This window comes from Hemitrygon akajei, chromosome 26 (assembly GCF_048418815.1).
Source record: "Hemitrygon akajei chromosome 26, sHemAka1.3, whole genome shotgun sequence".
NCBI classification, from domain to species: domain Eukaryota; kingdom Metazoa; phylum Chordata; class Chondrichthyes; order Myliobatiformes; family Dasyatidae; genus Hemitrygon; species Hemitrygon akajei.
Window position 1 is genome coordinate 29,460,970 of NC_133149.1, and position 12,716 is coordinate 29,473,685.

Below are 12,716 nucleotides of genomic sequence, written 5' to 3' on the forward strand. Positions count from 1 at the left end.
CCTCACTTGTAGACCCAGTCAGTTTGGATTGGCAACAGCATCTCCTCCATGACCTCCATCGGCACAGGTGTACCACAAGGCTAGGTGCTTCACTCCCCTGCTCTATTCACTTTACACCTGTGACTGGGAGGCTAAGCACATCTACAATGCCATATTCAAGTTTGCTGATGATACAACTGTTGTGGGCTGTATCAAAGGTGGTGATGAATCAGCATGTAGGAGGGAGATTGAAAATCTGGCTGAGTGGTGCCAGAACAACAACCTCTCACTCAATGTCAGCAAGACCAAGGAGCTGATGATTGACTTCAGGAGAAGGAAACCAGCGGTACCTGAGCTAGTCCTCAACAGAAGGTCAGCAACTCTAAATTCCTTGGTGTTATCATTTTGGAGGACTTGTGATGGGCCCAGCATACAAGTGCAAATATGAAGAAAGTGTGGTAGTGCCTCTACTTAGGAGTTTGCAAAGATTCAGCATGACATCTAAAACTTTGACAAACTTCTATAGGTGTGTAGTGGAAAGTATATTGAATGCCTGCATCACAGCCTGGTATGGAAACACCAATGCCCTTGAACAGACAATCCTGTAAAAAGTAATGGATGCGACCCAGTTCATCATGGGTAAAGCCATTCTCATCAATGAGTACATCTATGTGAAATCCTGTCGCAGGAAAGCAGCATTCATCATAAGGCTACAAGACCATAAGATACATGAACAGAATTAGGCCATTTGGCCCATCAAGTCTGCTCTGCCATTTCATTGTGGATAATCCAATTTTCCTCTCAGCCCCAATTTTCTGTCTTCTCCCCATATCCCTTCACACCCTGACCATTCAAGTATCTTGGGACTCCCACCACCCAGGACATGCTCTCTTCTCACTGCTGCTGTCAGGAAGAACGTACAGGGGCCTCAGGACTCACACTACCAATTTCACGAACAGTTATTACCCCTTAACCACCAGGCTCTTGAACCAAAGGGGATAACTTCTCTCAACTTCACTTGTCCCATCATTGAAGTGTTCCCATAGCCTTTCACTTTCAATGACTCTTCATCTCATGTTCTTGATATTTAATGCTTATTTAATATTTATTATTTATTTATTTTTGTTTTTGCACAGTTTACTGGCTTTTGCACACTGGTTGAACACCCAAGTTGTTGCAGTCTTCATTGATTTTATTAAGGTTATTATTCTATTTTGAGTTTATTGAGTATGCCTGCAGGACAATGAATCTCAGGGTTGTATATGATGACATACATTTGGTTTGATAATAAACTTACTTTGAACTTTGGTATTACAGGAAAAATATGAGCATGGATGGCTGACTGACAGAAGGCGAAGAGTGGAAATAAAGGTAGCCTTTACTGGTTGGCTGCCAGTGACAAGTGGTGTTCTATAGGTGTCAGTTTTGGGTCCGCTACTTTTCATATTATATGTTAATGAGCTGGATAACAGAATTGATGGCTCTGTGGCCATGTTCGTAGATGATACAAAGATAGGTGGAGGGAATGGGGAACCTGCAGAAGGATGAGGGCAAATAAGTGGCAGATGGAATACAATGTAGGGAAATGTATTCACATGCACTTTGGTATAAGGAATAAAAGCACAGACAATTTTCTAAACAGGATCAAAATCAGAAATTGGAAATGCAAAGGGATTTGGGAGTCTGAGTGCAAAATTCCATAAAGGTTAACTTGTTGATTGAGTCAGTGGTAAGAAAGAAAAATGTAATGTTAGCATTCTTTTCAAGAAGACTAGAATATAAAAGCAAGAATGTAATGCTGAAGCTTTATAAGACATTAGACAGACCACATTTGGAGTAATGTGAGCAGTTTTGGGCCCCATATCTCAAAACAAATGTGTTGGTATTGGAGAAGGTCCAGAAGACATTCATTTGAGATTCTGGGTATGAGAGGGTTTAACATTTGAGGAGCATTTAATACCTCTGCACCTGTTCTCACTGGAGTTCAGAAGAATTGAAGGGGATCTCATTGAAATCTACCAAATATTGAAAGATCCAGACTGAGTTGACGTGGAGTGGTATTTCCAAGAGTGGGAGATTCTAGCACAAATACACAGCTTCATTATAGAAGGAAATCCCTTTAGAACAGATCTAAGGAAGAATTTCTGTAGCTTGAGAGTGATGGAATTCATCGTCATGAATGGCTGTGGAAGCCAAGTCATTGGGTATATTTAAAGCAGCAGTTGATAGCTTCTTGGTTAGTCTGGGCGTCAAAGGTTTCAGGGAGAAGGCAGGAGAATGGGGTTCAGAGCAGACTCGACGGAACGAGTGGCCTAATTCTGCTCCAATGTCTTATAGTTCTATACAAACTTACTTTACTAGTTCAAATGTCCAGATCAATCTATTATACAACTCTCTGTCAGGAAATGTAGAGGAGGCTTCACCCAAAAGCAGAGCAACAGAGATGATTTAGTGATGAGCGATAACTTTAATAATAAACTACAAAATAGCAAGCCACAAGGGGCCACAAAACAAGAGAGCACAGATACTTAACATGACAAGGCAATGAGGTAACTGAAGGCTAGGAGCAACTGGTTGAGGATGATTGGTTCAAATGAGTGAACAAGGACTGTGCGTGAGAGCTGGGTTTAAATAGGCTGCAGGTGATGAATTAGAAATGAGTGGTGGATGACTCCTGTTAGCTGGGTGGAGTCTGGGATGTGAAGGCCTGGCCTGAAACTCTCTTAATCTAAAACTAATAGTATTTATACTAATTTGGAAATTAAAGATATAATATTTACCTGGTTTTAGACTGATAGCTACAATTCAAGACTCAGACAGGCAGAACAACATTTTCACAACTTAGCTTATAATAACTAGGATGATAATTCTCCTGCTTTTCATAGCTGGATAGAAGCAAATGCAGAGTGTATTTCAATATTATAAAGGGGGGAGTACATTACATTCAGGGAAATATTAACAATGTCTCCAAGTAGTCGCATTCTATTTTTTTAAATATGGAGCCGATTTTTGGATTACAGTTTGAATTTAAGATAGGCACAAAGCAGCCACAACACAATGACAGAAGACTTGCAGTTTACAAGGATAGTCCATGAACATCTGTATGGAATATGACTTCTCAACTTGTATGACTTTTCAGTAATGCTTGCTTTCTTCAGTTTGAAATAAAAACTTAACCATATAGTGATCTGCATAAGAGAGAGTAGACTGTTGACCTTTTATTTTTCCATCACTTTCTTAATCTAATACTATATCATCTGAGCACTTTAATGTCCAAGAGTGTATTTATCTCTATTCAGTATATACTTTGTGACTAAGTCTTCCCTGCCCCCTTGGTAAGCAAAGATTCACTGACCTCAATGTGAGTGCATTTCATTTCATATTAGTCCCGAATGGCCAACACTTTTCCTTTGCTACGTGACTTCTGGTTATTGACATACTAGTGGTGGAAAAATCATTCTTAAATCTACTCTATCACACCCGGTAAGAACGTTGTATGTTTTATTGAGGTCACTTCTCTTTCTTGATGCAGTCTATTTAATCTGTCCCTTAAATGCGAACACCACATTATGAATTAACCCAAATTTTATTCACTGCAAGTAATCTTTCCTTAGGTAAGAATATCCTGTGCTTAATATTTCAGATTTGGTCTCATCAGGCCACTACATTATGGAATTAACATATTTTGAAATTTGTATTCAAATATCTTGCAATTAGAGCAAACTATTTGTTTATCTAGTTCTTTGCTGTATCTGCATGTTATCTTTCAGCAATCTATGCAGTAAGGAAACTGAAGGGGCTATATCGAGATAGTTACTGGTCCATATTCTGGCTAACCACATTCTGAACTGAATTCATTTCACACCATAAGCTCCAGTTCTGTCTAAACTACCTTTAACATCTTGCCCACTGTTATTTAATGCACTGGGACGATGAGGTGTTGGGAGAAGATTAAAGGAGGAAGTAACTGAGGTTGGATAACAAACCAATGCACTGAAATGACAAGGTCTAATGTTACGTCTTGGCAACATTAAAGTACTTAATCTCAGCCAATGATGATGATTTGATCAGAGCTAAAACCTCATCACTGGAAATGAAGCAGAAGACTCTTAGAAATATTGGTAAGGGCTGGAAGGTGTTCAAATAGGTTAGTGTATGGCTTGAAGATGTTGTATATTTAGTTTTTATATTGCTGACCTAAGTTTCAAAAACTTCTGAAATACTGAGAGGGCTCACAAGTAATAATCATCAAGTGTGATTTATTGTAAGTTCTGAAGATGACACAGTTGCAATCATATCATGAAGAAACATAATCCATACAAGCTTCTTTCAATTCCAGTTCACTGAATTAATTGCCATAGTGGTTTGCCAGAACTTTTAACATCAGCGGCTTGGTTTTCTTTGGTTGCTTCAGCCGTGATAAGGGTCATCAGATCCATGAACGTGCAAGCACTGTGCACCACTTCACACTTTTCACATTCACCACTGTCGTTATCTACAACACAAAGAGGAGTGATTAAAGCTGCTTTGTGGAACCATTGATGGTATTATGGTGAATTTCTATCATCCGGACTGTAATGTAAGTAGTACAGCAATGATGGTGTGAAGCTTAAGGACATCTTACAAGGCACTGGCAATCACCAAAGATTGAAAGTCCATCTATTATCAAAGAATGTATACCTTGAGATTTGTTTGCTTACAGGCAGCCACAAAGCAACAAAACTGAAATAACCCAATTAAAGAAAAAAAAGACCAACACCCGATGCGCAAGAGAGAATAAAAAAAACACAAATCATGCAAATAATTGAAGCAAACAACAACATTCTGAACCATTTTGAGTCCTCAGATACAAATCCCAGAGCATCCTGGAGTAGGCCCAAAGCCTCGCTTATCAGTTCATCATATTGGTGAGAACCACAATGTAGTCTTCCCCTTTCTCAACAATGGTTGCAAAAAGTGAAGAAAATTCAATAGAATGGCAGTGTAAATAAGGGGCAGCAAGATGAATGGAGGGAGAACAAACTGAAATAGAGTAAGGAAGAGCAAAGTAGAGTAACAGAGAACAAAGGAGAATGCAGGAGACAGCACTGGGGTGGGGGAGGAAGAGAGAGTGAGGTCGAGTAAGGGAAAGAGGTAGAGCAAGGGACAAGAAAATGGAAACAGGAGAATGACAATGAGTGTGCAAGCAAGGAGGAGAGGAGTTACAGAGTGAACAATCACACAAAGGTGAAAGAGGGAGGGATAGAGAGGGAAAATGAAAGAGATTAATTGGGAGGGTAAGGGAAAGACAGGAAATGATGGGAGATTTTTGAACTATTTAAACACTGGCCCAGATAGACTGGAAAGGCAGGGTGTCAAGAGTCAATCGAGGTTGAATCGTTCTGGGCGTCGAGATGATTTGGAACAGTCAAGAATGGCTTCTTTGGTAGCAAAATCTAGGTCCGGAGCCCAGGTCCTAATGCGAGGTACAATCCGCTGTTCAGTCAATTTAAACAGCTCCTCTCTCCACAATGTTAAGGCTGAGAGACTGCCCCCGGCTGCTGTGCTTCGTGTCTATGAACTTTGCAGCAATTTGCCCTGCTAATATGATGAATTGAACACTGAGGCTTTGGGCCTACTCCGAGCTTCTCTGAGGATTTGAATCTAAGGACTCAAATTGGTTCGGAATGCTGTTGTTGTTGCTCAGTTCTATTGTTTATATGATTTATTTTGGGTTTTTTTTCTCTTTCTCTGTGGGCATTGGGGGTTGGGGGTTAGTCTTTATTTTTTTAATTGGATTCTTCCGTGTTTCTTGCTTTGCTGCTGCCTGCAAGCAAACAGATCTCAAGGTTGTATAATTTATATATTCTTTGATAATAAATGTACTTTGAATCTTTGAAATGTATCATTCCTTTAACCTAGCCGTGGCCTTCTCTTTCGTTTGTTCAAAACCGTCATCCCAATCCCAAATTTTACTGAATTAAAACCTGCCTTTTCGCTAACTTTTCCCAGCTCTGAAGAAAGTTCATTAAGATCATCTTCCCATTTTTTTTCTTTCCCTCTTTCCACAGAGGCTGTTAGACCTCCAGAGTATTTCCTGTATTCTCTGCTCAACATCACTTCATAAAATTCCTCTGATAGTTAATCTGTAGGAATAGATCCCCTTGTATGTCCCATGAAAATGAAGATTATGTGGCATCAATTAAAACACTGAGGAGCACAGGACACAGGGACAAGGACAAAGGATCATGATTGGATTAACTGGATAAACATAAAAAATCCAGATCATTGCCTTCAGAAAACTAATGAAAATCAGGGGAAATATAGTTGGAGGAAATACTTTTAAATTATTTATAAAGCAGTTATGAAGCTATCCGATGTAGAAAGCAATTCTGCTTCTAGTTCAAACTTTAAAAGTTATTCCTTTTGATCAGGAGGGTGTAAACATTTCAAGCTAAGGTAACCTCACACAGTCTTAATAGATTGAATAGATTTGCTCGTGTTCCATTGATGGATCTACTTTTTTTAAAAAAATTCTATTTTATTAGGACAGTCTTGAATGTAGTGATTATTTGAGGATATAATTCAAATCCTACCTACAAGTCTAAAAATACTTTTATGCTCTTTTCATTTTATCACTGTACTTAAAAGCCTTCTTTCTAAGTATGTCCATCATATTTTGATGCAGGATAAATTCCACTCATACAAGTAGGCATGCAGTTAAGTAGGTATCTAGTTCCAGAATGTGAGGTGACACTTGTGGGCTTCCCTCAGCACACCCTCAGACTATGCTTGTTATTGACACAAGTGACATATTTCACTATATGTTTCGATGTTTCCATGTACATGTGACAAATTAAGGTAATCTAATCAATTTCCTTTCAAAATCTTTCCTTTCAATTTCCTTTCAAAAGTACTCACTATGGAAAAGATGTCAGGGGTAACTTTTTTTTTTACGGAGAGAGTGATGAGTGCGTGGAATGGGCAGCTGGCAACGGTGGAGGAGGAGAATACAATAGGGTCTTTTAAGAGACTCCTGGATAGGTACATGGAGCTTAGAAAAATAGAGGGCTATGGGTAGCCATAGGCAATTTCTAAAGGAAGTACATGTTTGGCACAGTACTGTGGGTCGAAGGGCCTGTATTGTGCTGTAGATTTTCTATGTTTCTATCTTTCTAAAATCAAAAACTTCTGGAAATGGAAAATAAAGGCAAAATGTAAACACATTCTCACCAGAGCAGGTGTATTTTCCAGCCCTGATGAAGAGCCATTGACCTGAATCATTAACTCTGTCTCGACCCAAGTCCTGTCAGACCTGCCCTGTATTCCCAGTATGCTCTGTTTTAGTGTAGCAGAACTTTTAATCCCCATAGATAAAAGTGAAGTACCAGTGCATTATCATGGGTTATTGCATTTTATTTGTGTAAATTCATGGTAAAAGTCCATGATCATTGGAATAAGTGAAGGTCAACATCCTTTTAGTTCTGCAGAAACCCGAATACTCTTCTGAAATAAATTTGCTACGTAACTTCAAGAACAGATGGCCGTGGCACTTTATCCATTGGTCTGAATTTCATAAAACATAGACCTTCAAAGCGACAGTTGTGTAATATTGCTGTAGTTACTTTTGCAGATAAGACAATTAAACCAAACATGACTTACCCTGGATTTGTTCAACGATTATCACAAAGTGACTTAGTGTCAAAGCCTGAGAGATTTTTCCAAGGGTGTCATTTAAATTTACCTATTTGGAGAGGAGAATTAGTTGATAAAGGATCTATGTATTGAGCATTACCATATCTTGTTAGAATCCAATAATACTGTTAAATACACTGTATCAAACTTAAAACAAAGAAACTATTTGAATGTACAGTATATTGTGGCAGCGCTTATGCTAATATAAGTCTTCATAGATCGAGCCTTTATCTTGACCCACCCAGTAAGAGTGAAATGAATCAGGAATACTCATCACATTTTTACCCTGTTGGGAAAAGCACAACACATCTTTGATTTGATATGAATTATGTTTTCATAGATTGGAAGGAAAGGGCAGTTTTAGAGGGAAGCTGAACTTCTGATTTTCTTGGCAAAAATGAACTAGAAAATGACTATCTCTGCTAATGAATTTACAAACTGCAAATAAAATTTATAATAAAAATCAATTCTGCTATCAATATGTACTTTCTTAGTCAGTCGGCAATTCTTGTAACTTACGTGGTCATATTACCGTTACACACTTCAAATAACGGCAGTTTAAATATAAAGAGTGATTTAATATTATTGAAAGAATCTTGGCATTCTAGTCCTTAATTGGTGACAGTCCTCTCTTAATGTACAGTGTCAAAGAAAAAATTAGGAGTCGATCTCAATGGAAAGAATTATAATAAGCTTTCTAAAATATTTGAAAAATATCCACAAAGCAGTGGTATCTTAAGACGCATGGATCCATCCCCAAACCCTGTTTATATGCTCCACCTGCTGGTATAATGTTGAAATTATTTAATAAAAACACAAGCATAATAATGATGTTCAGATAAGAGTGTTTGATCTGCGGCACAATGTCCCATCTGGTGCAGCAATGTTAGAGAAATATCTTACTCTTCTACAGTTGTCTTTCTGTGTAAAACTACTTTAAAATGCACAAAGTTGCCAAATATTGATGTAATCTCATTAAGCACTTAAATTATCTTCATGTATATAAATAAAGAGAACATATCATGCCAAGGGTTGAATAAATTAATCTTCCAATCAATAGGTATTTTCACTGAAGAGAATTAGCTTAATTCCATCTTAAATTCTTTACACGCTCTGGTCTTTTCAGATGTCAGAATTCACATAGAATTTCCTATCTTATATCTAAACAGTGATAGGTAAATATCATGAAAATATTTTAAAATATCATTAAAAGTTTCAGAAATTTCTTAGATATAATTAAAGTCAAGCTCATGTAGTATATAAGAAAAATGTCCTACCTTATTGAACCACTTGTAAATAACTTTAGTCACAGGGTCAGAGAGCTGCAGCTTTCCATCCTTAACCAATGACTCAATGTTTCCTAGTGTGACTATACCTTGTATCGTGCTGCATATAAATTAAAAATATTATTTGCTTTCATGTCAAAGTACTATTGGTAATTTTCAGATACTGGCAATCTGGAGTAATGCACAGAATATGGTGAGATAACTCAGCAGCTCAGACATAAGGAATCGAGGTTTCGGGCTGGGACCCTTCATCGGGATTCTAGAACTTTGTTTTTTTTAATCTCAGATTTCCAGCATTTTCAGTTTTTTGTTTGAAATTCCAATCTGGTAAGGTGTTGCTTTTTAGACTATGGGATGTGGTCAGTGGTATTCCCTAGGAGTCAGTACCATGGAACATTAAAAATATATCTATTATCTAGACATGGAAAGACAAGATAAAATTCCAAAATCTCTTATTGTCACAAGCCTAGAAAGCACAGTGAAACAATGAGAATGAAAGTAGAGGAAAGAAAGGCGAGCAGAAAGGGCAGCCACGTGGCAGATTAAATTGAATGTAGAGAATTGTGAACTGCTAAGTTTGGTGAAAAGAATGAGGAGAGGTGATACAGTGTGAATGGTATAATACTAGAAAGAGTGTCCTGGCAAAAGGGCCTGGGGGCATTTTTAAATCTTATTTTATTTATTTAGAGATACAGCATGAAATAGGCCCTTCCGGATCTTCCAGCCATACCGCCAGCAACCCCAATTTAATCCTAGCCTAATCACAGGACAATTTACAGTGACCAATTAACCTACTAACTGGTACGTCCTTGGACTGTGGGAACAAACCTGAGGACCTGGAGGAAACACATGCGTTCCATGGGGAGACTCCTTACAAATGACATCAGAATTCAACTCTGAACTCTGACACCCCGAGCTGTAATAGTGTCATGCTAACCACTATGTTACCATTTATATCTGTATCCTTGGATGCAGCTTGTGTGAGGGATTGTGTTTAATTTAAATACTCCATTATTGGCTGTTATGTCTTTAGCTCTGGAATTCCTTTTTTGATTCCTGTCAGTTCTCCACATCTCTTTCTCTTCTTGCTCCTTAGATTTATTCAACCAAGCTTTGGTCACCTGCCCCATTATTTCCCCATGTAAATTGGTAAATTTTACTTCTTAACATCTCTTTACAGTGCCGCAGGATAACTAACTTTATTAAAATAATTCTATAGCATTGATAGCTCACATTCTCCTTTCTGCTTGAGGATGTAATAGCAAGGGCATGAATAGAGAAGTGGCTAACTCAGAGAAACACTGGGGAAAACTAGGGAGTATTTTTAATTGGCAGTCAGTGACTAACATAGTATCAAAGGGGTTAATGCTAGGCGCTATATAAATTATAATCATTATAAATGATTTGAAAATGTAAAGTTATTCATTTTGGAATAGAAAATGAGAAGTCAAATTATTATTTAAATAGAGTGAAACTACTAAAGTACAGAATACAAAGGATCTGGAGGAATGGAGGTTGTATCTTGATACATGAAACATAAATACTTAGCCTGCAATTACAGCAGAAATTAGGATTACAAATGGAATATTGAACAGAACAATGGAAGAACTCAACAGGTCAAGCTGCATCTGTGGAGGCAAAAGGTGTAAGACAATGTTTCGGCTTGAGACACTGCATCAGGTCTGAGAGGGAAGGGGAAAGATTGCCAGTACCTATCCACTCCTGATCATGGTCCTGTCTCTTCCACCACCCCAAACTCCATCCCTTGTACTGTAATAAACTGGCAACCTTCGCTCTGTCCTTTTAGTCCTGATGCAAAGTCTTGACACAAAGGTTGACTTGCACCTTCTGTTTCCACAGCTACTGTTGAGTTCTTCTGGTGTTCTGTTTCTCGTTCTAGATTCCAGCACTTGCCATAGCTTTTGTCTTCATTTTGGGATAATGATATAAAACACAGACTGTAGGGGTTAGTGTATCTGTACCCTATTACTGAACTCCAATTATAAGGAATGATTCCAGAGACGATTCCTCAGGCTCACTCCTAGGGTTAAGAGATTGATGCATCAAGAAAGGTTGAGCTGGAATTCTTTTCTCTTAGAGAATCATGAAGATCTGTAACCCAGTCTATTCAAGGTGGGGATTGACAGAAAATTGAGCTGCGAGGAAGTCAGGGATTATGGAAAAAGAGCAGTTAAGTGCCTAGCCCAAATTAAACCAGCATCATCTTATGGACTAGCCGGCCAGTGGTGCATCAACACCGGACTTCAAGGAGAATGGTCCTGGGTTCGAATCTGGCAGGCCCCTTGCACGCTTTCCACCCGTGTTGGGTTGAGCATCGAGCCAGCAAATGCTAAGGAAATGGCAAAAATGCTGCCCAATGTGCCACAGGGCACAAAAAGGAACAACAATCTTATGGAATGGTAGAACCGATGGAACGGGCTAATAAGCCCACTCTGGCTCCCATTTATTATGTTCCTCTAAGGCAGGGGTGTCAAACTCATTTTAAGTCACGGGCCGGATTGAGCAAAATGCAGCTTCATGGGTGCCGGATCAGTCGGACGCGTGCGAACGCAGCTTTCGTTGCCTCCGTTTTCAGCCTGCTCTCATGTGTCTCAGTCTCTGCTATAACTACAAAGTGTTTCACTTTACAAATTCCGTTTCTTATGAAGAAGACTGCCGAGCAAGACTGCCGAATAAACACTAAAAACCCTGAAAACCTGGTACCTGAATAAACTCAGCATTAGCCATATCATACGCCATAGGCGCTTCGATTACTGGGGCCAGCTTTAATAGTAATTAGATATTATCTCGCGGGCCAAAGATAATTCCACCGCGGGCCGGATTTGGTCCGCGGGCCTTGAGTTTGACATATATGCTCTAAGGTGTTGTTGTTGAATGTGCTGAGTGTGATAAAGTTAACTATTCTTTAACTTGATAATTGTTGCTTTCATCACATTAATTTTTATTTTTAATTTTATTTTATTTAGAGATGCAGCACGGTAACAGGCCTTTCCATTCTAATGACACCCATGTGGTCAATTAGCCTACTAATCTGTATGTCTTTGGAATGAGAGAGAAAACCGGAGCATCCAAAGGAAACCAGTCACAGGGAGAACGAATTTGAAACAATTCATACATACCCACTGGAGTCAACAACCACAGCATTGGCCAAGCTGTTTACTTTAAGAATCTGTATGACATCTTGACAGGAGATGGTGGAAGTGACTGTCTGTACTGTGGGCAGCTTCATTTGATTTATCGGTGTATCCCACCAACTACAAAAGATAAAAGAAACCGCAAACCATTTGTTCAAAGATGACGTGAGCACTTCATGCATCCCAAAATGCAATATTCCTATGATTTGCTGGTGGTTGTTAAAAATTTTCATTGTGGCTCTAAGTAAGAAATTTCAGTGATTTTCTAACCATCAAAAATGACCCTCCATTTCCAAATTTTACCCTGTATTACTAGTTGTGGAATTCTGGTTGTCACACCAGAGCAGTATACATTTGGAAACCCAGGTAAATACAACAAATACCATCCATAAGGCCATAAAATATTGCAGCAGCATTAGGCCATTTGGCCCATTAAGTCTGCTCCACCATTTCATCATGAGTTTAGATGAATGAGTGGGGATTTCAATGAAACCTATCAAATATTGAAAGCCCTACATAAGAGTGAATGATTCCTATAGTAGGGGAGTCTAGGACCAGAGGGCACAGCCTCAGAATGCAAGGACTTCCCTTCAGAACAGAGATGAGAAGGAATTTCTTTAGC

General features: G+C 38.7%; 1 protein-coding gene across 2 annotated transcripts in view; it reads right to left on the minus strand.

Annotated features, from left to right (window-relative positions):
* Nucleotides 1-4,229: 4,229 nt before the first annotated feature.
* Nucleotides 4,230-12,716, minus strand: part of LOC140716683 (cystathionine beta-synthase-like) — a 49,493-nt gene continuing 41,006 nt past the window's right edge. For both annotated transcript variants that reach the window (XM_073029506.1, XM_073029503.1), the window contains 4 exons: nucleotides 12,080-12,214; nucleotides 8,931-9,039; nucleotides 7,621-7,702; nucleotides 4,230-4,474 (listed from right to left, as the gene is read on the minus strand). In XM_073029506.1, coding sequence (XP_072885607.1) covers nucleotides 4,320-4,474; nucleotides 7,621-7,702; nucleotides 8,931-9,039; nucleotides 12,080-12,214 — 481 coding nt within the window. In that variant the 3' untranslated portion in view covers nucleotides 4,230-4,319. The remainder of the gene's footprint in view (nucleotides 4,475-7,620; nucleotides 7,703-8,930; nucleotides 9,040-12,079; nucleotides 12,215-12,716) is intronic.